Raw genomic sequence first — 27032 nt, 5'->3', positions numbered from 1 at the left:
TAAACATGCCAAGGTTATAACTACTATGTTTAGTAACTATCCTGGGGCATTTTACCTACCATTTAAGGCATTTTAATGACTAAATGTAATAAAATGTCAAACACATTTTGAGTCATGTTGAGGGTTACAGGGCTAAAAATCAAAAGGACGTGTGTTAAGATTGAGGTTAAGGTGATCTCAAGTGTATTATATCCGAATTCTGGGGACATCAATAATGGGCCTCATTACTGGAAGTTAATCGTTTCATTTACTGTCAATTCAAGCTACAGGAACGTTAAACCTGTGGCAGATTTAATTTAGTTTCAAATATTTAAATATGTGGGGTTATTCAATCCATTGGTTTGCAAGTCAAATCCATATCAAAAACACACTTTTGCTTTGTGGATTTTGAATAGTAAATTTAACAAACGCTCTGGATGAAGAATGTCAAGTAAATACTGTTTGACTGTCAACTCCAGCTATTCCTAGTTAACTTTGAATGTGCTGAAAAGCATCTCTACTAGGACGTAATATAAACTATAATTAGATGTTGGTCTTGTAATTACTTTACCAATGAAATTCCATCAGTAGGTTGCATGAAAAACGCATAATGAAGTGCATTGCAAGTATATGTAATTTGCATAATATTAAAGCCTGTGTGTACGAGCCAATTACAGTACCCTAAAGAATAAGGTGAAAGGAGCTTTCAATTGATTGAAGCCAACTGACGAATGGAGAAGAACTCAAGGCTGTTGTCTTCGTCGTTGAAACATAATTGTTCAGAATCGCTGGAAAATGCTAATGTTGATCCAATGTTGACGAAATATGTTGGTACTTTGCGGCTCTTCACCTTCATATGGACACCACTGCATGTGGAAGGAGGCAGGCGTTGACCATTTCTTCAAAGCTTTAGGACCTTCTAGCTTAACGTTTAGTGAAGATAAGGTTTTATGCTGCACATCAGGATCAGATTCAGGATACCCTCAAGAGGAAAGTTGTATACTAGTTTTCTCCAGTTAACTGCAAACAGCTGTGAGTAAATGCATGCTGATACTGGAAGCTATTAAGTGTCTAAAAATATAAGTTAAGGAGACAATGACAACTTTTCACAAAATACTTTTATTAATTATAAAGGCAGGGTGAGGAATCAGAACAGATTTCAGGTAGAGCTAAAAATCTTAACACAACTAGGCATTGAAAAATATTTTGCTTACCTGATGAAATGCTATTTCTCCATTGTGTTGTTCATAACAAATAAAGGTTACACTTTCAGTAAGTGGTGGCGTACGACTGGCATGTAATCTACTGTGTACCAAAATTATGTAACGAAGGATATATGATAGGCTTAAATTCATATACTGGGTGAAGCCAACCTCGGACCACTAGCCACTATCTTTAACGGTGTAAAATTTCCTATACAGAAGACACTGGTATGTAGGAATTCCCTTTATGCTCCTCTGTAGAAAATATTATCCAATTTCCAAACGAAGTAGAAATCTGAATAACATGCTACTACAAGAGCAAAGACAAGTTTAGAAACAGACCTTGCAAAGGTGCTATGTATGGTTTATTACTTACAAAAAATATTTGGGAAAGCTTATCCATTCACATTTAACACTTTTTTGTAAATAAGAAACGCTGTTTCTGAACGTTCTGCTGTCTATTGAAGCACTCTTGCTATTAAGCTAAAGGAAAGACATTTAACTTCATATTGAAATGCACTGGCATGGAGACCATCGTCAGGTACCTTGTAGAAAGCGGTCTCACTCGCTCGTAGGACTTAGAATACTTATTCAATGTATAATCAGGCAAAAAAAGACTTGCCGGTCAAGGAGAATTTACTTTGGAATGCATGCTTTTTAGTGATTGTATAACCATTCAAAAATATCTGATCACACAACTATGAACAGTGATCTCATGGAACATTAATGACCCTATTATATACTGTTCTAATTACTGACCTTTTTGTGTACAGCATTTATCACAAAGGTTAACATTTACGAAAACCTTGTGTTCATCACCTTTTACGGAATAACTAGAGAGGCTCTTCATGCTGTATAGGTTCAGTGCCCATTTAAGGCAAACCGTTTTCTCAATTTCTATAGATTTTTGAAGACCTCTTTTGTGGTACGTATTGCGGGTTTTTTTTTTTTGCAGAGTTTTATATAGCGCGAACTAGACCCGAACCGAATCAGGTATCAGAGCGCTTTACATAGCACCAGTTACGTTACATGAGGACACACTTTCATTTTAGGCATGGGGAGATTACGTGATTTGCCTAGAATCACAGGAGTTTTTTTTTTGGCGTCGTTACAGAGACTCGAACCCAGATCCCCAGGTCCGAGGTCGAGCGCCTTAGCCGTTAGGCCAACCCCTCTCCCCTACAAAAGCATGTAGTGTTGGAGCTACATGCTTTGTAGGTCTTGTGTAACTTTCCCTATTAGCCATGAGCTTCCTCTTGTTTTTTCTTTGACAACTGCTATGCTTACCTGGTCCATCAAATGGTAAAAGTTTGGATGGAATGGGATCCTTAGCACTCAAAGGGATCAGGTAGAGGTCCTTGATGTGCCTGTTGTTATTAGCCACAACACCAAATCTGCCACGGCTACTAAAATAGGAATAGAGAGAGATGTATGCAACCTCTTCTTCCTCTGTGGCAGGCTGGAAGCGAATTAAACACAGCTCCTACAACACAAGATAAGAGAAGAGAGATCCAGATTATGGATAAACAATGATAAATAAGCACAACATAATTCATAGGCTGATTCACAGTACAATTCTGATATTTCTTACATTTTAACACAATCATATCTGTAAACCTAACAGGACTACAACGTGACTAACAGATATCCAAACTAAGACAAACTTGTATTAGCTATGGTGTCACAACAGGTCTATGCTTTGAGTACAAAATAGGATATTTGTCCAATTGGACTGGCTTTTGCCAATCTTATTTCGTTGTTTTCTTTTTTAAGTCTGCGCAGTACCTCATTTATAAAACAAACCTTCCCCAAGGAGGTTCAAGAGGCTTAATTTATAGGACGAAAGCCTAATGTATAAGAGAATAAGAAAGCAGTGTAGCAACTTTTTTACTCCAATTTCAATGAAAAGGCTATTACAAGAGTACCTTTGAAACAGATGATTTCAGTTTGCCAACATAATCCCAGACGGTTTTCGGCGAAATCCTCCCACCAATGTGAACCGTATCAGGCAAATCCTAGATAAAGAAGACAACAGAGAAATTCAGAAAATAACTTAACATGTACCCATTTACTTATTAAACAGTTATGATCATTGTTAATCCATACTATATCCCATTTGTGAATGCATGAAGTCATTTTAGCAGACTAATTCTCACAATCCTATATCCCGTCCTGGTTTCAGATGACTTGAACCATAAGTGGGTTATAGTTTCAATTCACTGAAGGATGTTCTAGGCCATCCAGTGAGCTCTTTTCCCACCTGCTGTTTGTTTGAAGGCCATATTAACTTTAACCTTTGTGATGTTCACAGTTATTACTGAATACATCTGTCCCAGGAAAGAAGAATGCGGTATCATTTTGGACTCCTTGTGAATGTGCGTACAGACTCCCAAGCACAAGTGATGGGAGTCTGTGTACACATTCACACGAACAACCCAAATTGTATTGGAAATGTGACCTTATGAAGAGGACAAGCAAACATGGCTGGACAAGCAAACATGGTTGGACAAGCTAACATCCACAAGTTCATGAGTACAATCCCGTACTGTTTTACAAATCTATTAGACGAAACGTTCAAGTCAAAGAAAATTTAAGATGGCACCATTGGTTCATAACTGATGGGTGTGGATTCAGATTGGTGAAAAAAATACATTTGGGTTGAACATGGAATACAAATAAGGGATGCCGATAAGGATTTTTTTTTAACCATTAGCACACAACCCAGGGTCTCATTTTCCATCACGACCGTTTGAATTGTGAAATACAATCATGCAACAATGAGGCATACTGTTTACCACTAACACTAAATTCGAAAAAGGAGATATTATTTGTGTCACATTGAAACATGACATTAAAAATAAATGTAATAATCAAAACTTGCTATGAACGGGAAGGGATCCTAATGATTGGGGATTTACATTCTCTATATTCATAGCATGTGTGTGCGCATTGTACACCTCCTCAAGTGACCAGTTGAACGTCAACCCAGTTATGCTGTGCGTCACGTAATAAGGCCTAAACAAATGCCGAAGGGTTGCAAACGTCTAAGTGCACTGCACTTTACGACACAGAACACACGCGCAATTATTGATGCTCTGAATGCAGTTAAGGCCTCTTGAAATAGTTGTCATTATGAGCAGTGTACACATTGTAAACTGGCTTTTGCCAGTGTCAACTATCAAGACTCCCAAACACGCTTGCGACCTTGACGTTCTGTTGAATTTGCTCATCTTTAGAACAGTTGCACTGGACAGCCTTTGCACTATGCACAATTTACTGTACTGGGATCCCGACTCCTCTAAGGGGCGGTGGGAAGTTCCCGTTCCTATTTGAAGAGGTGCAGAATACTGCTCACAGTCACTACCCCTCCCCTGAAGCCCAATAATGTCACCTTTATGTGGAAAAGGCAATATGAGAACCGATCTATTGTAAAAGAGACGGGTGCCTCACTGGCAGCCAGGCTTACTGAGTGACTCAGTCAGGAAATGGCCCTTAACATCAGTTGTCACAAAACAACAAAGCTCATATTTCAGTCTTCCAAGTACAATAAGTATTAGTTTGCGATTTCAAAAAAGTAAAATTATTCGGCTTGCTTTTCAAAACAGTAATACCTGCAGGTTTTTCCCTATGTTCTAGAGTACTCGTGAGAAGCTGCAACATTTGCAGTTTTCCAGGAGTGCCCAAAAGTTTAGATATTATGAATTACTTTGCCTTTTAAAATCTTTTTTCCTTCAGAGAAAATATTTTGCTCTGCGGACAACCATCTTCTGTTGCACCCTCACCCGTTTTGTGGATATCATGTCATTACCAATCTGGATATTACAAACGCCATTAAAGTAACTGAGGCTCTAATCATACCCAAAGCAAATAGGTGATGAACAGAGGTTTGCAACTGAGAAAGGCAATTGGTACTTGCATGCATTCTTTTGGGAGTTCACCATCTTAACTTTCCAGGGCTTCTCTGCCATGTTAAATCGGCCTAGATGTACAATTATACTATACTGGGAATTTTAAGCGCGCAAAATCTATTCACACGGAAGAAAATGTAAAGTTTTTCTTTGTATGTCAAACACTCTTGTTCTGCAGTTGAAGGAGTACTGAATATGTGCCCATATCAGTCTTTAAGGCAAAACTAATTTTTGGACGACATCCTAGAACTAGTCTAAACTGGATATCATCTCTCACCTCACCAGAGAAAAGGGATTGAGCTGAGTGACATACCAGACATCGCATAGGGAATTGTGTGTGCGCGCAAGGCCTAAGATACGTAATTCCACAAGGAATGTCAACTGCACAAAAGTTCCCCACTGCCTTTATCAACTGCACAAGTTTTACCATTGGCAGTTTTTCTTTAAATGTATGCTTTATTGTCCTATTCTACGGGCATTAAATACTATTAAAACAAAAGGAATATTGGGAGCTCCACTGAAGACAATGGAGTTGCACAGGGCCAATAATGGCTGGACTAGGTCTTCTGCTCCAATATTGGTTTATTTTTCCCTTTTTAATGACAAACACCCCCCCCCCCCCGTGGGTGGAATGCAGTAATAACATATAGCCCATCTGCCTCGAACATGAGCCTAGAACGCTAGATCATGTCCTTAAACAATTGCTACAACCCTCATGCTATGTTGATGTATTAATTGCCAATTTCTCAATTAAAGGCCAAGATGCAGAAGAGGGTGCACGAGAGGCAAAGCTGTAGATCGCGGTTAATTTTCAGGAGCATGAGGGCAATAAAATGTAAAACCTGCAACCTCAAATCTAATCTTTCTAGAGGCTAAGAAGCCAAATGTCTACATCGGATTAATGGATGTACTGCAGGCTTTCAGATGACGTTAGAATGTAGATAAGCTATAGTTAATGTAGGCAGTCTAAGCAATCTGATTGGTTGGGGCTATCTTAGAAAACATTTTTATATGCTAATTGCGGGCTAATCTGCTTAGTTTTCAAATCCCTCCCCCCACCAGAAAAATCGGTTCGTTTTTTTCCCTCACAAGAAATCCCCTCAAAACCCAGATATATAAAAAGTAATTGCTCCGTTTACGGCACAGCTTCTTAACACATCCACACCCTCAGTGTCGGTAGCAACCAGGGTAGAGACAGGTGTTACTTATCGCCTTCCCCTCCTGGACTAGTGTGCACCCTCTTTTCTGGGACTCCCTGGGGATGTTGGAGGAGGTTCTACATTTCCTGCCACTGCTGGTGGACATACCTGTTAAGGAGGGCTTTGGAATTTGCTATTCTCTACTGCATCACTGCTGACCGTTCCAACTTCCTGCCCACCATGTCCACCCGCTTGCTCTCTGTTGTGTGGTGGGACAACAGATGCCAGGGAGTTGGCCCTCTTATGAGCAGTGGCAACAAGACCTCCGCTTCCATGGATTTCCTGATGTAGGCTGTGATCCACTGTGGAGGGTCTGTATTTCCTGCAACCCCCCCCCCCCCCCCCCACCCCCGCACACAACCTCCTCATCCGTGGTTGCAGGTTCTTTTAAGGCCTCTTTTTTGGTCCACAAGGCAGCATTGTGAGGAACTGGTTTGTTGAGAAGGCAGCAGGGTTTCCAGTAGAGATGTTATCCGGCAGTGAGGGCCTCAGGAGTTTTGGATTGACACACTCTGGTACGTCTGCATCACGCTCATGTCAGCAGCAGGAGGGTTCAGCCTCAAAGACTCCCTTCTAGGTATGGTTCATCATCTGCTTCTTCACAAAAACAGAGGGCCTCCTCCTTATCTTCCGCCCGTTCAGGGGTTGCTGGTAGTTGCTGCTCCTCTGCTTCGGCCTTGGTGTTTAGGCGATGTTTCTTTTGAGGGTTTTAAATTTTGTTTTAGTATTTCTGAAGGAGTTTAACTCCTTCTGCTTGACGAGGTACGCCATTTTAGCCTCGAGGTGTCCTTTTTTTCTTCTCATCGTTGAGCACTTCGTTCAGCACTGAGTGCCGGCGGCGTTTGTCAGCACAGATATATCCCACTCAATGGCCGGCTCCTCTCGCTTTCTCTTGATTGCCTTTCAGAGTAGAGGCTGGTTCCGAGGGTTTGCACCAGCGGTATCCTCTGGGTTGGATCCATCAGGTTCTTTTGCCTCTTTGGGCTGTTTTCCCTACGGGACCTTCAAAATCAAGGTAGACATTCATTTTGGAGTCCGACACCTTCTGCCCCATCCACGATTTCCTGTGTACCTTTGGTTTTCTGCTTTTGGCGTCCAACGACACTTTCAATGCTTTCAGACACTTGTGATCGATGATCTTGGCGTCTGGTCATCTCCGTGTTGTAATCAATATTGGGATCCTCCAACCTGGAAGTATGCACCTGTGTCTGTGACATGGCGTAGAGGGTCAATCTCAGCTTTTGCCTTACTTTAAAGGTGATTGGTTGGAATTCTGCTCAGGTGCTGCAAGCCTGGAATGTGTGGGACCTGTGCAGGCACACATTGCAGACTTGGTGTCTACCCTTTGCTAGTTTGTGGTGGCATTTAGGGTAGAACCTGAATGGCATACGCTTTATACTCTTGCATCACCGCTCTGCACCACATGGCTGAGTGGGGATACTCACCCCTAGGAGTTTGCTTCGAGTTCTGTTGATCCCTGTCGGTGTTTGTTATGTTACTTGGTACCCAAAGGTTTTTCTCTGTGTTTTTCGCATTGGCAAGGGCTTCTCGTCTTCCAATTCATTCTGGGGCTAGCTCCTCTGCACCAAGACCCAACAGTGCAAAAAAGAAACTGAACATGGTGAACATACGAGGCAGGTTCTGGGGCGTACGTCTGATATCAAAAGAGGAGGGACAGGTCACCAAAGAGTAAACGACAGAGCCTGTGCCCAAAAAACGTGGCAGAATAACGCACAGCATGTGAATCCAGAAATATTCACTCTGTAAAGCCTTAAGTTACTGACATTCTGAAGGAACAGGGATCGCATGGAAAATTAAAACACATGACCACCTACAAAACCCCAATAGAAATAAGTGTAAAACGGACAAGAAAAATAAAAAGCACCAACAGGCTTAAATATAAAACATTGCCAAATGGGGTGTTGAAAGGGCAAAGGATACAAAAAGTAAAAACTTAGCATATGTAACCTGCAGAGGTAAAATGCAAAAATAAGAAGTCCGATAGTTGTGGTGACTAGGGAGCACATTGGACAACTGACCCTTCAATGTGGACTGGAAGACAGCAGCAGGAAAATTCACTTTGAAAAATCATCTATGCCATGTCTTTCCCGTTCCTATTCCAATCTGTGGAATGTCATCCTGTTACTATGCATTAGGACATTTCTCAAATGTTTAGCATGCAGAACTTGCACCATGTCCACTACTATTTTCTCCAAGCAAACCCAACTACTGGATTTCTGTCCCAGTGCATGTCACGTTTTTTTTTAGCCTCTTCTGGGTTTGTAACCTTTTAATAATCCCTTGAGATTCCGAGGACCTTTGAAACAACCTGCGTAGCTAGATATGGGCAACCTGTCTGAATTTTAGTTAAGAGTCTGTGCCCTTCCCCAGCACCAAAGTTTTCCTAGTCAGAGAAAATCCAGATTTTTTTAATGTTGGGAATTTGCCACATTCGTCTGGTAATACTGTGCAAGTTGTTGCCTTCTCATGGCAATGTTAGATTTGTTCAGAACGCCTCTGCTACCCTCTGGATTATTCCCCGATGGTGAGCCTGTTCTTGCAGGGTTGTTGCTCCTGGAGGCCTCAACCCTGACACAGTTTCTCCCTAGGCTACAGGAACAAATGTTATTTCCGTTGCTTAGTGTCTGCAACCAATTACCAATCCTTTCACTCGTTTATATTAAAGGCAAGGGGTGGTGGTGCTGCTGCATTAATGCACTCAAAGTAATCCCCACAGGAAAACCAACAGTGAATTAAATACACAAATGTTGGAACTGGCACATGCAACAGGGTTCCTGTTGTCAGCGATAGTAGGGGACTTCCATCCAGGAATTCTTTGTAGAAGCTGGGCAGAGCCCCCCCAAGTCTGATGGAGTGCAGAATGGCATGGTATTTTTTAGGGGAACTAAGCAGGCTCCTTATGCAGTCACCCCCTTTGAGCAAGGATACGATTCTTCCCATGGAAGATCCGAGAGGCCTTGTCAATAGGGAAAATATCCCATATAGTAGCCAGGCCTGGTCACAGACTTATCAGTTAATTCACGCTTGATATGTGATTGGAGACAACTGATGTGTGGAACGAGTCCACATGAACTAAAAAGCTAAAAATGTTGCCACATTTAAGTACTTCGAAATGTTAGATTTTTGCCTTGCGGGGCACCAAGTGACTAACCCTAATGAGGTAGAGGAAGGGGCAGCATTAGTTGGCTGCAAGAAGACCAGGCTTGATATTGCCTACAACTCAAGTAAGTGTTAACCAACAAGCTCTGTCTGGTCTGGCATTTGATGCAGTCCATCTACCTTAATGAAGTGAATACGTCGAGTTTTTTGCAGACTGGGTGGTTGGCAGATCCATCTACCAGGTATGCTAGCTAGGGCTTTCCGAGCAGAAGAAAAAGTAAAATCTCAATTCTGCAGGCTAACCGATTCATTACAAATTCCAGTTTTCAGTCGTGGAGATGCAGTGAATGTCGGAGTAATCTGGCTAGTTGATAAATTCCCAGGGGGACCGATAGTCCTCCATATAAGATGCAACTCCCACATCATAAACTGGGAGTAGGTCCCACATATCATGAAAAAGACAAATATGCGAGGTGGGACAAGGAACGATTCCAAGAAATCAAAGTAACAGTAGACCAAGGAAGCACTGCACACTTAGAAGTTCCGGTTGCATTAGCAGCCACCTGTATGCATGTCAGCCTGTATATTAAACTGAGGTGAAGCAATAACATACAAAATGTATACAGGAGTGTGTTAGTATATGTTGCCTCATATGATAATTTCAAGGAAGAAGGAAAACAAAGAAAAAAGTGTCTACACCTGTGGGTTGTGCAGAGTATTTAAACAAAACATAATCTACCCACATTATTTGCAAGCTGAAGAAAAGTTTGCCTTCCACAATCTTTCAGCTTTTAATGCGATCTCACCACTTGACCATTCTAGCGGGTTATGTGTCCAACAAAATGAATTGTAAAATTCTGTAGAGTAATGAGCAATGGTGCAACAATCTACTCTACTCTTCTGAATGACTTTAAAGGCAGTTAAGCCCAACATTCCAGCATATTTCAGCACCGGAGGCTAACAATAAAATTTACTGGGACAATATTTTAGATTACAGTCAGCGTCAACTAGAATTAGAGTTTCCTAAATGGAGATTAAATCCAATTTAAACAGTACCATTTTGTGAGCTGGTTACAACCCTCAATTTGTTTCCCAATGGTAAATCAGAAGAAACCACCTACATTTAAGAATGGCACCTGTAAGAAGTCTTCTTGAAATTCTGTACACAACCACTAAAAGGCGTAATAACACATAATGTGAATACAGCAAAGGTTAACTGTGAAAAATTGTAATTTATAACAGAAAATATAGGAAAAAATACTTTTCTGGTGATTCCATTACTTATTTCATGTTCCCCTGCCTTTACAACTAAATGGAAAATGCCTATATCGACAAGCGAACCCCATTTAAGATGGTAAAAAAAAGAATATTGCACACTACTATTGAACGAAATGAGATTCCCACATATACTATTTTCCTTACTCTGCCATCCTACTTTCCATTTTAAGTTGGTGTTAGCCCATCCACTGGTCGGTGTTTGACTCATTCACACGTTTTTTGCACACGACAGCATGGGACGTAGGGTAAGTTGATTTCAGGCATTGGGTAACTTCTCTGAGTGCCTCCTTTCTGCTCTTTCACAAGGAGCACATCTGCACACAAAGTAGAACCTTTCAGTGTCAGCGTCTACTTTGGCAATGTGCGACTTAGACAAAAAAAATGCTTTTAGGCAAAAAAAATTAGCTATTAAACAGCAAAGGCTCCAGCAGCTTCCTCAGCAAAGTATTACAAAACGCATAATAAACATTAACAGTCAAAAAGCTATCACCCATTGACGGGAGTAAGCATGGGCAACGTCAATAAGTCCAATTGGTTGGGAAAAGCAGATTCCACACCAAGATTCAAGCACAGATTGCAGATACCCTTCTAGCCTAAACTGACCCCTGCTCTAGAAGATGCACCCAATTAGTTACGTTTGCAAAAATAAAGCAGGTGGGGTATCCCATGTTGCTGACACACACATTGTCCATCGGGACCAAGCTCTGAAAAGCCACCGAATGTCATGTTTAAGTAACTTCGAGCAACATTCTCCGGACAATAGTGAATCTTGCGGTCTTTACTGGCTGGACAATACTATTAACATTCGCAAACAAATAATTTAATTTTGACTTCTCCACAGCTTGAAGGTTCTAACTGGAAAGAGGAAACTCCTTCAGAATTTGACTAAGTCTCCACAGCCATAGAAACAGTCTCAGATAAACTATAGGAAGAAAGCTTTCTACGTGGAAATGAAACTATAATGCAACTTTTGGAAAGAAAAACTGTTCAGCGTACAACTTTGTCCTCGAGGAAGACAAAGTATGGATCTTTATAGATTTTAGAACTGGAGGTCGCAGAGACTATTGCTACCGAAATGGAAGTTTTCCAGGGCAAAACATTAATCTCAACCAAGTAACAATGCGTGCATCTGCAGGGAAACAGAACGAATTCAGTTCTCTTGGAAGTTACATCAGCAATATGAAGCTGAATAAATCTATATAAATCAATTGAGCGCAACACTCTTGTTCAGGTGCTCTCGGTTTTACAAGTTACAAGCTGTGGCTTCATGCACTGGTCTATTTGAAAATACATCTCGTAAGACTTTACCTTTATTTACCTGAACCATTACTACTTTAAACAGGACAGGAAGAGAGCAGCATCTCCATTTTGGCAAGGTCACAAAACACCTAAGCAGGTGAACATTCAAGTCTTTAAACACTTTCTGTGAGGATGCAGGCTAAATGAGAACACCCATTTTCAGCACAAGCATCAGTTTGTCGCTATGTGCATCAACTTTTTAGGGTGTAAATAAAATGAAGGCTCCTATCTCACCATTTCATGGCTCCGGAAAATAATTGTTATTGAACGGCTGGGTGTAGAATTCATCACGGTAAAAGGATTCTATCCTATGTAAGAATCACAAAATCATTTCTGAACCATTCTAAATCAGTAAAAGACATCAAACTAATTTTTTTCCTAAATATTAAATATGGCTGGCTGAATTTCTTTATTTACAAACGACACTGAAGTTGCAGAAGCTGTAGTTTCAGGGTTAAAGAAGACCACTGTTGACTAGGTTGCTGCGAAATACATCAACTAGAAATGGGGCACTTGAACACACTTTGGAGGGGGGCTGCATGACTGTCGGTGAAAGGACTTTGACAAAAAATCTAGAATGGTACAAAAAGGGGTACCAACATGTGACCCCTGTTCAAGTTTTGCTTTTTGTGACTTCAGTCAGAATAGGAGTCTCCTAAAGTCGGTTCCAACACCTTTTTGGTTAACTGCCTATGGCAAATCCTTATTCTGCGTTCCTTGGTAAAATTACCTAATTTGGCCAGGAAGATATTTGAAGATAACCAGTGCAGTTGTGCAGGGCCCAATAACACAGGTGTTGATCAATTTAACTGAATGTTGGAAGTAGACTGGCTGAAACGACAAAAATATATTTGGCTAAAGGCCTCTCAAAATTATGGGAAATGGCTTATGTCCAGTGTACTAAAATACAGCGGAACCCATCTCAGGTACCTTCTATTATCAAATGCAGATGAAAGTGTCTGGTATAACATGGCCAGCAATGTTTGGAACTGGTACTTGAATTCCCCTTCTAAAAGGCTGATGGAAGGACAAAGCAAAAATAGCTTACAGCATTATGCATAAGGCTTCAAGTCGGTCATAAATGGTACAGCAGGGTCATTTGTATTTAGCCAAATAAACTTAACCTAAGTAAGGCAGAAGAAAAAAACGACACCCAAAAAGGGACCATTAGCAAAGAAGCAATAACTTTCTTCAGGCTTGATAATCAGACAAAAAAAAAAAAAAGGAATAAAACATTAGCAAAGTTGATAATGGTGGCGGCGGGCTCAGTGACAACGAAGGATCGTGCTAGACTCCAAAACTTCTTACATTTGCAGCAACATTATTTTGAAACATATCGGGTCCTTGCTACAGGTGCAGACAATTCCAAACTAAGTGGGAATTTGACGAAGAACAAATTTATAGTTTGTGGCACGATCTTCTTGCGTAGCTTAGCTTGTGACTGCAATTAAACCAGCTGCCTACAGACGGTCATAGTGATATCTACAGTCAACAAGCGCATGCTGGTGGAGTTTGGGTACTGACAAATGTCAAGTCCAGTTGCCCAATAATGGCAGATTATTTAAAAAAAAAAAAATTAAAACACTCCTTTGGTAATGGGATGGAGAAAGGTGTCTAAACTTGTAATTAATTTTTAACAGTGCAATCAAGTGTAATCATCACACGTTCCTTTCAAACGCACAGAATGTTAGATTTCTGTTTTCAATGTTTAAAATTCTATACTTCATTAGCTTAGCAAAACTGCTGGGACTTCGCATATTGAAATTAGAGCAGAAGAAACTGTGTTCAATCCGTCAACATGACAACTATAAACACGTTCTACGTTCACAAACCACTTCAGGAACATCTACACAGTGCCATGTACAATTTAAAATTAGAGCTTCGTGGTAAGGCAGATGTACACAATGAGTGCAGGGAAGAGCATTTTATGACAAATAGCGGGGGATAGAAAACATGAGAGCTTCGGTAGTTTTTGTGCCCCTTTCTCTGGGGCACGCTCTGTGCAACCCCATCAGATTCGACTGCCGATGTTGACAGTAAAACGTCAAATGCCAGGGTCCACCGTTCCCACCCATCTTTTCAAGAAAAAAATCTAAAGCCAGTCTGCCGTGTACAGCTGTTTCCCAATATATAAGTGATAGACATAGGTGGCAATTCCATACATGTAAACTTCTACAAGGAGGAGTACTGGGAGAAGTAATCGATACTTTCAAAGGTTATATCCTGGGGATTTAGAAATTAAAATATTTGCCTCCATCGCTCCATAATATTTCGGCTTTTCAGCGGTCCTCTAACAATCATTGGCTCTGATTTTCCCCAGGCATACAAGATTTTGATGCCAGACCCATGCTCTTTACATGGAATTCAGGTGGAATCCCCATATTTGAAACTACTTGTATTTTTGTGCAGTGCTCATTCCACCCTGCAACCGCTTTAAGTAGTTTATAAGCAAAAAGGAAGCAAGAGAAATATATAGGAAACAGTGGGGTCCTTCGGAGGTGCAGGCAAAACAGGAGCATTGTTAACCCTGGCAAAACATTCAGCAAGAATGCTTCAATTTTAGAAGGGCGGGTGAGTCATGTGGATTTATTCAGTTAAAATTATTCTTTGTGGTGCTCAAGTCATCTTCCTTGAGCATCTTAGGTTGGGAAATAATGGTGACACGGGGGCGTAGCCATGCAGTCCTTTAAGAACTACAGCACTCTGAAGTGTGGCATTTCTTTTATAATGATCTACCGCAGTGTCCACCAGGCACCTGAAAGAGGTCTGGTTCCATGCAAAACAAATAGAAAGGTGCTGTAGAGTTTTTGACTTTCTGCATCTAAAACTGCAAGGCCCGTGTAGATGATTACAGAACTAACAATCTGAAATACGTCCTGAAAGAGGAATAGCCAAAGCAAAATATGTGCCGAGTGCATTTCTGCAGCTAGGTTTACTCTGCTGAAAGTAGGTAACACAACAAATGGAACTCCAATATTGCAAATCGAAAGTGTGATGCAGGACCATGTGGACTAGTTAGAAGCCTTTATCTTTGATTCACTGATGCATAATTTAGGTGCATCCTTTGCTGAACTTAAATCTTGAGCAAGAGGTAAATGTGGGTTTCAGAGTTTACAACAGCAGACACTTCTTTAAATGTATCAAAAACAGGCTTTGGGTGGCTCTTACGAAGATGTAATTTCAAATATAGGATGCCCCATTCAGAGGTGTTCTAAACTCTGATTCAAATGGTTCACTCTGCAGGTAGATACTACCACACATGGCAAACTCCTCGCTACACGGCACCCTTAACACTGCAAGAAAAGGCACCTCTTTCCAGCAGATCTAATCAATCTCTCTGGTGGTTTAGAGGGTCTCAGAAGTCACAAAACCCTTCCTCCTCAAACTTCCTGAATTGAGAACATCTTCAGTTTAGAAACAGTTCTTCTCAGGCAACCAGCTCCGTTTGGAACTCTCTGCCTCCCAGCCTTAGAAATGTAATCCTACTCTTATCTACTGTTTTCAGGAAAGGCATTCCACTTTGTTGAAAAATTGAAAGCTCCCTACAGGAGAAAAGAATATCAGAGTATAACAGCGTCCATGCTAAATGGTTTAATTTTTTACACCAGGCAGCACAGCGGCCTATATAAAACTAACTGTATGAGTAGAAGCGTGCAGAGATCAATGTAATCGTGGTATTCTGTGATGAAAAATCTCCTTCCTGCTTATCCCAAACCGGTTTATGCCACAGATGTCCCATTACCGGTGGTAATTATTAACTGAGGCAACATTCAACAGAGGATGGAGATCACTCGGAGAAGAGTGCACTCACCTGAGACATTTGTATTAACAGAGGGCCGCTATGCAGTTTCATTAGGTTGAACCCTACAGTGTAAAGAATATATGCAAAACAGTATTGCAATGTCGTAATACCTAGTGCTCAGGCAGGCTTTGAGAGCAAGTACTGAATAACACACATGCAACTAGTCCAGTGACTTCAGGACTTTTCGAACAAAACCCTTTGTTGACCGTCTCTGATCTGAGTGCATGGGAGTCTTCTGGGTGTTCCAATGAGCTGGGATGATGAACAATTAAATATTCAAGAGTCACAAATACCAGAGATTACTAGTCTTGCTAGTCATGCTACTGTCCATATTGAACACGTTTAAAATTCAGTGGTAATTGTTGGCCGTTTAACAATGGCATCATTTTGTGTGTCCTGATTGTACAACATAAAAGATTTGACAAACATGACTAACAGGTTACTGGCTGAGGGTGACAGCCTAAAACACAGTAGGTAAATCCAGTAGGTTAGCAAAAAAATTAAGGATTTAAAGTTAGATTCTTTAAAGGTCTGGTAGCTGCATTAAGAAGTTGAGAATCTTCAGACGCTTAGAAATTGCTAAAAGAACAGGTTTCTCATCTAGCACAATGCGTATGCTTTTCACAGAGCAATTCAGGCAGCTGACCGTGAATAATACAAGACCATAGTATGTTCACTTATTTGCCAGAAGATCAGGCTCAAACTTAAAGGGCGTACTAATGTCGTTAAAGGCAACATGAGGAAGACGGGGTAATACTACTGATTAACATTTCAAGGTTGTAGGTGCATACGACTGCATGATGGACAAACAGTCACATAAGGATGGACATACAGATCGACCATGACAGAGGATTGGTGGCTGCAAAATGTCTGGTCCACCCGGGAGCACACAGGTAGTAGATTGTGCTGTGTTTAATTTTGCCAGACCATAATCCGGTGATGTTGCAGTAGGTTTCAATTCACTCAATCACTGGTAAATTAGTAGAATTCCTTTTGATTACGTTCTCCGTAACCTCCTGAAATGAAGGAGGAGGAAAACAAGATTGCATGCCAATTACTGCTTAGAGAAAGTTGTTAAAGGTGCCACTGCCAACCTGACATATATCCAAAAAGAGACACATACAAAATTAAACTGAGGCAGCACATCCGTGCTAACATATCAGTTAGTAAATAGTTTAAACTTCATATCAATCCACAAACAAGCTGCATGTGATTGTCCAGTGAAAGGGCTGTTCAGCAGAACTTCCAGAAGCACCGTTGTGATGATCCGGAGTGGAACAGGGCAGCTGGCCTCAGCTGAATATCACGGACTAGACTGGGTCCAATGATGAAGAAGACACCTTACCTGTGCTGCAGCAGGACCATCGGTGTGCGTGGTTGAAACAGGAACTCTATGCAGCTCAACGACGACACCCATACAGATCAAGTCTCTCAAGGGAACACATTTTCTCCTGGTGAGCCCATTTCTTGCACAGACCCAACTCAACACAACCTAGGAAAAACAATCGGGCCAAACGTGTGCACTTTGCAGCAGGCCACTTTGATGACAGGAACGTCTATACATGACGACTGAGAAGGATTAACTGGTTTTCAGTGTTCACTGCGCCAATGGGTTGTACCAAAAAATGCATTTTGCTTCTCTTTAAAGGTTTCTGTGCAACCCATGCTTCTCTGAACTACCATGCCGATGTAGTTGAGGTTCACTACTTCAAATAAATACTAATTATTTAGATAAGGCAGCCAGTCCGGCACAGCTACTTTTGCAATTTTCTTAAACTAAATGGAGAACAGCTAAGAGGTTCAGTTGTTGAGAAGGGAGAATGAGTATATGCTCCGATTGTGGCCGAAGTCTCTCATCCGCCCACTCATCTGTACTAAAGCATGGTCCAGTGAGTCCCCAGAAATGATTAGGAGACTTGCTGTACACAATATCCAGGATAATATACCTTTGGTGACCACCCCCTAATTAAATGGTTTGCTACTCTGAAGAAAATAAAGTAGTGTTTTGATCAATTTTGCCACGGTTGTAAAATGAAAACTACTCCCTGGCAAAGTACAAAACCAAATACACACCAGAAAATTTAGGCAAACATTCACATTTTACAAAATTAAGTAGTTAGTGCATTTAGAACTGTTAGAACGGCTGTCAATGCTAACCTCATCAAGATAGTCAAAAGACCCAGATACAGGGTATGCTTTAGTGACAAACTTGGCTACATTCTGCATGTTAATGAATCCTTTCCATAGGGCGCCAAGACGGGAGAGAAAGAGTGAAGTGTCGCCATCTTGAGGGGACCGGGAGCCTCCAATGCTGCAAAACGAAACCATAAAAAAACAATCATTACTTTCCACAGTTGTATTGGGGAACAGGGAGGGGTTCTACTATTTTGCGTGCATATGATCAATTAAATTTCAAGACTAGCAAAGTAGGAATTTATGAAGCTTAACTTTGTGTGGCATTTTTGTCTAGTCAACATAAGACTAGGTGAACCAGACCTGAAGCGAAGGCTCAGACTATAAATATGGAGACCGATGCAACAAAGAACCAGTTAGGCACCCAAAGGCAGCAAAATGTGGTGTGAAGACGGATCCAACAATAAGGTGTATAGGGGTTGTGAGCACGTATATGCTTATGGAAGTGGGTATGCTGACCATTCACAATGTTGGTATTTCAAAGTTAGATTCTCCCAACTATTGTGCCATTGCCCCCTTCCTCTCTTCTGCTGACAGAGAATGCTGGAGCAAAAACATGAAAGATTATGTTGCCATCTCAAACACAAATCCAAAACCATGTAGGGATTAGAGAATAACGAATAGTTTTCTTACCTGTCGGTGTAGTTTTGCAGCTTGAAGATCTTTCTGGATTCACTATGCTGTGCATTATTCCGCGGTCTTGTGGTTGGGTCCGGATTCGTAGTCTTTTCTTTGTTTTTTTTTTTTTTCTCTTTGCCCAGGTGGGCGTCGGCGTCACACCCCCTTTGGGTGTATTTCCGGTGACGTCGGCATGCTTCCTGCGGAAGCTCCCACTCTTGGGCGCCATCTTCGGGTTCTTTTTTTCCGTGTTTCTTTCGTTTCCGAAGTAATGGCAATGTTCTTCTTAGTTTGTATTTACCGCTTTGTATTTTCAAAGTCTATTCTTTAGTTAACCACCTCTTCTCTCTCCAGCCTCATCTTTCTGGCGGAGGTGGGTGGGTTCGCTAGTGAATCCAGAAAGATCTTCAAGCTGCAAAACTACACCGACAGGTAAGAAAACTATTCGTTTTGCAGCGTGAATCTTTCTGGATTCACTATGCTGTGCATAGATTTTGTAGCGGTTTCTCATCTCTGTGGCGGCTGGGTGGAAGATGAGCGTTGGGTGTTGAATATGTGCTGTAGCACCTTCTGTCCCACTTGAGCTTCCTTGTTCATTTGTATGTCCACACAGTAGTGCTTCGTGAACGTGTGCACCGAAGCCCATGTTGCCGCCAGGCATATGTCCTCTATGGGTGTGTTAGCCAGGAAGGCTATTGTAGCGCCCTTCTTCCTGGTGGAGTGGGCACGTGTCCCCTCAGCCAGTTCCTGTCCTGCCCGTTTGTGGCAGAGTTGGATTGTTTGTGCGATCCATCGTGCAATGGTCCTTTTGGTTACTGCTTTGCCCATGAAGCTGTTTGCGAAGGACACAAAAAACTGTTTCGTTTTCCTGTGCCCCTTTGTCCTTTCAATGTAGTGCATGACTGCCCTTCTGGCGTCCAGGGTGTGCAGAGCTCTCTCTGCGCTGGTTGTGGGTTTTTGGAAAAAACTCGGTATCTGTATAGACTGGTTCATGTGAAAATTGGATACCACCTTCGGCATGAAGTGTGGGTCAGTCCTCATCACAACTCTATCGTTGTGTATTTGTATGTATGGTTCTTGTAGCGTCAGCGCTTGAAGCTCGCTTACTCTGCGTAAGGACGTTATCGCAACCAGGAAGGCTGTTTTCATAGTTAGCATCTTTAGGGAGGCCTTGTGAAGTGGTTCAAAGGGCTCTTTCATGAGTTCCGTTAGGACTGTGTTCAAGTTCCATGCAGGTGGCGGCACCCGCTTGGGTGGTGCGATCCTTTTCGCTCCTTCTAGGAATCTCTTCACCACCTGTGATGTGAAGAAGCTCCTGCACGTTTCTCCCCTTGTGTAGGCTACTATCGCTGCCAAGTGAACTCTTAACGAGGATGAGCTAAGGTTCTTCTCCAGTAAGTGCGTCAGGTACCTTAGCACTGTGGAGTCCCTCTTCATCTTATTGTGGAGTCTTTCCTGTCTGCACCATATTGTGAATCTTTTCCATTTCGCAACGTAGCACTTTCGAGTGCTGGGCCTTCGTGCCTCCCGAAGTACCCTCAGGGTGCTTTCTGGTAGTCTCAAATGTGCGAACTCTATGTCCTCAGGAGCCACGCTACTAGGCTCATGCTCTCTGGCTCTGGATGCAGTACCTCTCCGTTCTGCATGGACAGTAGATCTTTCCTCCTGCTGAATCTGTGGGGTGCACACTGTGTCATCTCCATGATCTGCGAGTACCAGGTCTGCCTCGCCCACTGCGGTGCGACCAGTATCAGTGTCATGTTGCTCGCTCTGCACTTGCTCAGTACTCTGTGCATCAGTGGTATCGGGGGAAAGGCGTAGGCAAATGTCCTTGACCAATCTATCCCTAGGGCATTCCCCAGTGTCCCCTCCTCGGGCTGCCTGGATGCGAAGTTTTGGCATTTTGCATTCTGGCGTGTGGCAAACAGGTCCACCGATGGTGTCCCCCACCTGTCGAACAGGTATCTTGTCTCCTGAGCATTGAGCTCCCACTCGTGGGATGCCGATGTCTGCCTGCTGAGCCAATCGGCTTGTATGTTGTCCTTCCCTGGTAGGTGTATGGCTAGCAGGTCTATCTTGAGAGGGATGGCCCATCTCCATATCTCCTGCGCCAGCGTTGAAAGCGGTGCGGACTGTGTGCCCCCCTGCTTGTTGATGTAGAACATCGCAGTGGTGTTGTCTGTTTGTATCAATACCCTGTGCTTGTACAGTCTTGTTTGAAAGGCCTTCAGTGCAAGGAAGATTGTCTTCAATTCTAAGTAATTGATGTGCTTTGTGGCATCCGTCGGTGTCCACAGTCCCCTCACCTTGAGCTCCTCCATGTGAGCGCCCCATCCCTTCAGGGATGCGTCTGTGGTGATGGTCACTGTTGGCGTTGGGGGCGTTAGAGGCTTTCCCCTTGCTATGTTCTCCATGGTCCACCATGTCATCTCCTTCTGCACTGCGTGCGTTACAACCACTAGATCCTCCCAACTGCCTGTAGCTTGTGACCATTGCTCCTGTAGCCATTCTTGAATGGGTCTCATGTGGAGTCGTACATTCGGTACCAGGTGGATGCATGATGCCATCATCCCCATGATCTTGCTCGCCGTCCTCACTGTCCGAGCTTGTCCCTTCCGGTAGAGGCGAGTTTCCTTCACCAGCGCCCTCGCCCTCTTCTCGCTGGGGAACACCTTGCCCTGTAAGGTGTTGATCTGTGCTCCCAGGAAGATCTTCACTTGTTCCGGCTCCATTGATGATTTCTTCCAATGGATGGAGAACCCCAGGTTTATGAGCGTGCTGGTCACTGTATGTGCGTGCAGCTTGCATTTCTGGTATGAGTTTGCTTTCACCAGCCAGTCGTCCAGGTAAGGGTATACATGTATTCCCTGCCTTCTTAGGTGCGCTGCGACTGCTGCGAGGCACTTTGTGAAAACTCTTGGTGCCGATTTTAGACCGAAGGCCAGTGTCGTGAACTGGTAGTGGCTTTCTCCGACGGTGAACCTGAGCATGTGCTTGTGCTTCCTGTTCATTGGGATGTGCAGGTATGCGTCTTTGAGGTCTATAGTGACCATGAAGTCCCCGGTCTGCAACTGTGGGAGCACCTCTTGCAGGGAGGTCATTTTGAATTTTTGCGTTCTTATGAATTTGTTCACGAACCGTAAATCGAGAATGGGCCTCATTGTCTCGTCTACTTTTGGTACCAGGAAGTATGTTGAGTATACTCCTGTGTTTCTTTCCTTGAAGGGTACCCTTTCTATGGCCTGCTTCTGCAGGAGTTCTTTTGCTTCTTCCTGAAGGCACTGCAGCTGCTTGCTTGCTAGCGGCTTTCTTCTTGGTTTTCTGTTTGTTGGCCTCGCCTCCAACTCTATGCAGTATCCGAATTGGATAATGTTGAGGATCCATTTGTCTGATGTGATTCCTCTCCACTCCTGGAGGTGGAATCTTAATCTTCCTCCCACTGGTGTCCTGTGGTCGTAGGTGTCTAGTTTGTCTTGACCCATCTGTACGTGCTGCCCCCTGGGATCTTTTTTGTGGGTGGGCACACGGATTTTTTTGAAGTCACTTGGAGGTGGGCTGCTGGCCCCCTCTTCTATTTTGTCCCCGTCCATTTCTCCCTCGAAAGGACTGGCCTCTTTGTTGGTACTGCCAGGGCTGTTTCTGATGGCCCTGCTGACCCTGCGAGTCTGCCTGGTGCGTTTGCTGGAAAGCCTGGTGTGATGTACCTGGCTGGTTTCCGCCTCTCCCGCCGGGCCTCCGTGACGGGGTGCCCCTCTTGTTCCCTCTGAACTGCAATGCTCCCATGGATCTTGCTGTTTCGTTATCCTTCTTAAGTTGGCTGAGTTGCTCATCAACTGTTTGTCCGAAAAGCGTACTGCCGTTGAATGGTGTGTTCAGGATGCTGTGTTGCACCTCCGGTTTGAAACCGGATATCCTGAGCCAGGCGTGTCTCCTTTCCGTGACGCCCATCATCATGAGCCTGCTGGCGGTGTCTGCCCCATCCAGGGCCGTCTTAAGGCAAGAATTTGCAGCATTCTTCCCCTCTTCAATTAGCTTTTCGGCTTTCTGCTTGGCATCCTGGGGCAAGTCCTTCACCAACTGCCCCAGTCCCTCCATGATTTGGTACATGTGTCTGTTTACCAGGGCGTTGGAATTAGCCATGCGCCAGTGGGTCGCGGCATTCCGTTCGATCCTTCTGCCCACCAGATCCATCCTTTTGCTCTCTTTATCCGGTGGCGGGCCCGAGGTAGTGGGTACGTTAGCCCTCCTCCTTGCTGTGGCCGTGATAATGGAGTCTGCGGAGACCGTGCCCTGAATGTAGGCCGGGTCCTTTGCGGCATGCTTGTACTTCTTCTCAGTTCTGGGAGTTACTGCCTTGCATGTTGCGGGCTCCCTGAAAGCTTCCTTCCCCTGAGCCAAGACGCTCTCGAGCATCGGGAGGAACTGGCTCCTCGTTTGTGTTGGGAGCAATGTTTCCAGAAGGAAGTCTGCTTTCTGCTTCTCTTCGTCGAGCTTGAGCTTGAAAGCTGCTGCGGCAGATTGTATCACCGCGTTGTAGGCCCCGATGTCGTCCGGCGGCGAGGGCCTCGAGGGGTAGGTGTCGACCACCTCCTCCGGGCTGTCGGTGTCGACATCGATGTAATCTACCTCCTGAAGGTCATAGGGCGCCGACTCTGTGTCTGTCCTGCCCTCATCTTCCTCCCCATAGCTGTAGCTCTCGTGGGGATTCTCGTACTCCTCCTGGTCGTCGAACACCTCGACGTCCTGGTCTTGCTCGGTGACTTCGGCGACCTCTTCTTCTTCCTCCTCGACCGCCTCCAGCACTGGTGGCTTGGTCTTGTGAGGGATCGTGAAGGCCTTCATCCTTGCGTCGAAATCTTTTTTCCGCTGCATGAAGTTCTCCATTTCTGCCTCGAGGCGCCTTCTTTTCTTTTCCATCTCGGCCGCGTGTTCCGCGTCGGATGGTTCCGCCGCTCTCTTCGACGGATGGCTCGTCGCCGTGCCTCTCGGAGTCGAAGTTTTCGACGTCGAACCGGATATCGGGTCTCTGGTCGTCGTCGACAGTTTCGGGTCTTTCTCCCTCGTCGATCGATCCTTTTCGGGGACGATTTTCGACGTCTTCTGCTGATCAGCAGCTCTCGGCGCCGGGGACTCCTTCTCTGAGGATCCGCTGGGCCTGGGAGTAGTCGCGGACGCCGCCTTTTTTGGCGTCGGCGCTTTCGGGGTCTTGCCCTCGATTTTTCGAGACTCAGAGTCTCTCGGGTTCTTGGGGGCCGAAGAGTCTCCTACCTTGTCAGAAGTCTTCGTGTAATCGGTCTCTACGACCGTGTAGCTGTCGTCTTCGGCGGCAGCGTTGTCTTCTTCCTCGGAGGACATCCCCAGCTCGTAGAGCGACGGGGTCGGGGCCTTCCCCTGCAGGGCGGCGTGTGCTACCCTCTGCCTCTCTCTCACACGAAGGGTCTTCGGGGTGAAGGCGGAACAGGCGTTGCAGTCTCCGCTTTCGTGGTCCACCGGTAGGCAAAGGTTGCATACCGGGTGCTGGTCCTTCTGCGCGTACTTGTGGTGGCAGTTACGGCAGAACTTGAACGGCGTGTTGTCCATCCTCGAGCGTCCAGGGCCTCTCTGGTCGCGTGTTCGTCGACGGTCGTCGAAGATCTGGATGGAAAACGCCTTATCTTTGCTTGTCTTTCGTCGGTGAAGTCCCCTGGAGTCTTCAGATGACTTCTCCTCGTCTTTTCTGTATTTTCTTTCTTCTTTCTCCAAAAATGTCTGGAGCCCAAACGGGAACGATCCAGACCCGACCGCGGAAAAAAAGAATCTGAAGATGGCGCCCAAGAGTGGGAGCTTCCGCAGGAAGCATGCCGACGTCACCGGAAATACACCCAAAGGGGGTGTGACGCCGACGCCCACCTGGGCAAAGAGAAAAAAAAAAAAAACAAAGAAAAGACTACGAATCCGGACCCAACCACAAGACCGCGGAATAATGCACAGCATAGTGAATCCAGAAAGATTCACGCTGCAAAAGGGTCATACTGCAACAGCAAAAAAGGTAAAATAGGGAGCTATTTAGCTCTGGAAGCGTACACTAGGCTAGGCTAGTGTAGGGCTCCCAGGAATCCAATGTTTTACCACACTGAACACTACCGAAGTGCATGTAGCATCTTAAAAATAGCTCAGGCTAGCTCCTGTTCCAGCTCTCAGTACAGTGGTACATGTATCCATGAAGGAAGGCAGCTTCAAACGTTTTAGGAAAGTGGCTGCATCCTGTTCCCTGGGGATCTCTTGATTGTGGCACCTCCGCCCCCTTCCCAGGGAACAGCTCAGCCATTCTACCATGCATACAGACCTTCCACAATTCCTTTAATTAATCCATCGTTAGTAGCTGTTTTCTACCTCCTTCACTGTCCTGCATAGTCCTCCCTCAACAGACTACAGCTCTGTCAACTTAGGTAACGGTTTTCGGGTAATCCATCTCATTCACAAGATTGCGTCCTTTTGTTGACAAATTTCCATCATTCTTCTTAGCTCTAAGAGGCCGTCTTAGGTTGGTATGCAACACCACACCCCCCACCCCCTAAAACCTGTGCTGTCTGTTTATTCATCAAACTTAGACATACATCTCACACTACAAACCAAGCAAATAATGCACCCCTCTCCTAGGTACCGCATGCCACATAGAGTAGTGGTGAAGAATGCAGCCATCTACAGGGGCGCTGTTGTGAAAAGCAGTTGAGGAGTACCGCCCCAACCTTTGATTTCAATACCACTAATTAGATTTAGCTTTGGTCTCAATTGTCTCGGTCCTATTAGTGGTAATAGTGCCGGAGCGGAGACATTTTACAAAGCATCTAATATACAGTTCAGTAAGACAACGGTAAACATTCTCTCTAACCTACATTTGAGAGTCCAGGGTATTGATTGGTCCAGCTCACGGCTCTACCACTGACCATGTGATGATCTTCAGTTATTAGAAACAGTGCTTCTGTATATTCAGCCACACCCACCATTCACATGATCAGCGATCACTTTATCTACTTGTAGATAGACGTGAATACTACAAAAAAATCTACTCTACCACTCCTCATATTTCATCAGTGGCTTTGTACACAGCTTTTTTTTTACTGCTGTGTGGCCAGAAACTACACTAAAAGGTATCCTCTGCTGCATATAAAATAATGTGTGCATGTGATAATAAACAAGAGACACAAAAAGTACCAGTGTTAAGAATTCGGGTGCATTCAACAAATATTACGCACTTGAGATTCAGTGAAGATGATGGCAAATATCTGGGATCCAACGATGAAGGCTTCATTAGAATAGATTTAGGAACTGGAAAGGTGGTTGAAAGTGGTTTTGGCATTTCAGGTTTTGTTTCTTCTACAGCAACCTTGTCTCTTGCTGGGCTAGCGGAAGGATCTGGTGCAGGGGTCACGGTGGGAGGCAGACGGTTCAGTGCAGTTCTAGGGTCTCTCCCAGACACTGTTACAGTGGTCACCACTCTTGCAGCACTAGTGTCAGGATAGAAGGATGACTGCATGGGGAGAGAGGATTCATCACTAGTGGCACCCTGTGTGGTGGAACCTTTTTCTACAGTGTGCTCGTGGGATGGGTCGCTTGAAGAAGTAGAAATGGTGTCTGCAGTGCCAAGCCCCTCCACTGTAGGCTGTCCAGTAGCCATGGATTCAGTCTTCATTCTAAAATCAGACTTGTGTTTCAACTCAGTCTTTTTGGCAGGAGCAAACGAGGTTTTGGATCTTCTTGGTGCTACGTCATCTTCAGAAACGGATATCTGACCTATGAAGAAAAGATAAACAGTAAAGTTAGACTTGTGCAGGGTAACTTCAGAATGTCAAGAATAAAGGGGAAGAAACCTGTGCAAAATAAAGAATGCACTCTTAAGGTAAATGGCAACATATTCCTGATAGTCCCTTCATTCATTGCACATGCAGCAAGTAGCCTTGATTACTTTGAACTATCCTAAATCTACACCATGGGGAGTTTCAATGTATTGAAAAACTGACTAGCCAGGTGAGAATCTGAAGCACGTTTAATAGATACTATGATGAAAACTATTTAATGGGAAACCAGAGGAAATTAAGGCTAGAAAGGTAAACAAACTATTGTAGCCATGAGTCTTGAAGAAAAGCAGCAGTACCGCTGTTCCCTGTTAGTCTGGCTCCTGCCTAAGAATAAAATCCGAGACACCGTGCAGACAGAGGACGAAGGGAGGTTGTTTATGACTTCAAATTTGAAGTCCATGAAAAATTAGGAAAGAGAAGTTAGTATTTTGTTTATTTATCCTGGTTTGTCACTGACAATTAAACCCGGACTAGAATTTTAAGCTGTTCCTCAGAAGAAACTGAAGGCATGAAGGAGTACAGCTGGAAGTGGCTAGGGTGAAGATTGCCCTAGTAGCTCCAATATGTCTGGACCAAATGTAGAAGATGTCTTGTTT

At 43.9% G+C, this 27032-nt stretch overlaps 1 protein-coding gene across 7 annotated transcripts in view; it reads right to left on the bottom strand.

Moving 5' to 3' along the window:
- DIDO1 (death inducer-obliterator 1) overlaps positions 1–27032 on the bottom strand; it is a 337891-nt gene that overhangs the window by 47136 nt on the left and 263723 nt on the right. For all 7 annotated transcript variants that reach the window (XM_078651622.1, XM_078651619.1, XM_078651623.1 and 4 more), the window contains 4 exons: positions 25834–26371; positions 17945–18098; positions 3107–3196; positions 2469–2664 (listed from right to left, as the gene is read on the bottom strand). In XM_078651622.1, coding sequence (XP_078507748.1) covers positions 2469–2664; positions 3107–3196; positions 17945–18098; positions 25834–26371 — 978 coding nt within the window. The remainder of the gene's footprint in view (positions 1–2468; positions 2665–3106; positions 3197–17944; positions 18099–25833; positions 26372–27032) is intronic.

This window comes from Lissotriton helveticus, chromosome 7 (genome assembly GCF_964261635.1).
Source record: "Lissotriton helveticus chromosome 7, aLisHel1.1, whole genome shotgun sequence".
Lineage (NCBI taxonomy): Eukaryota > Metazoa > Chordata > Amphibia > Caudata > Salamandridae > Lissotriton > Lissotriton helveticus.
Note: the sequence above shows the minus strand (reverse complement) of the source record. Positions and strands in the feature narration are given on the sequence as shown.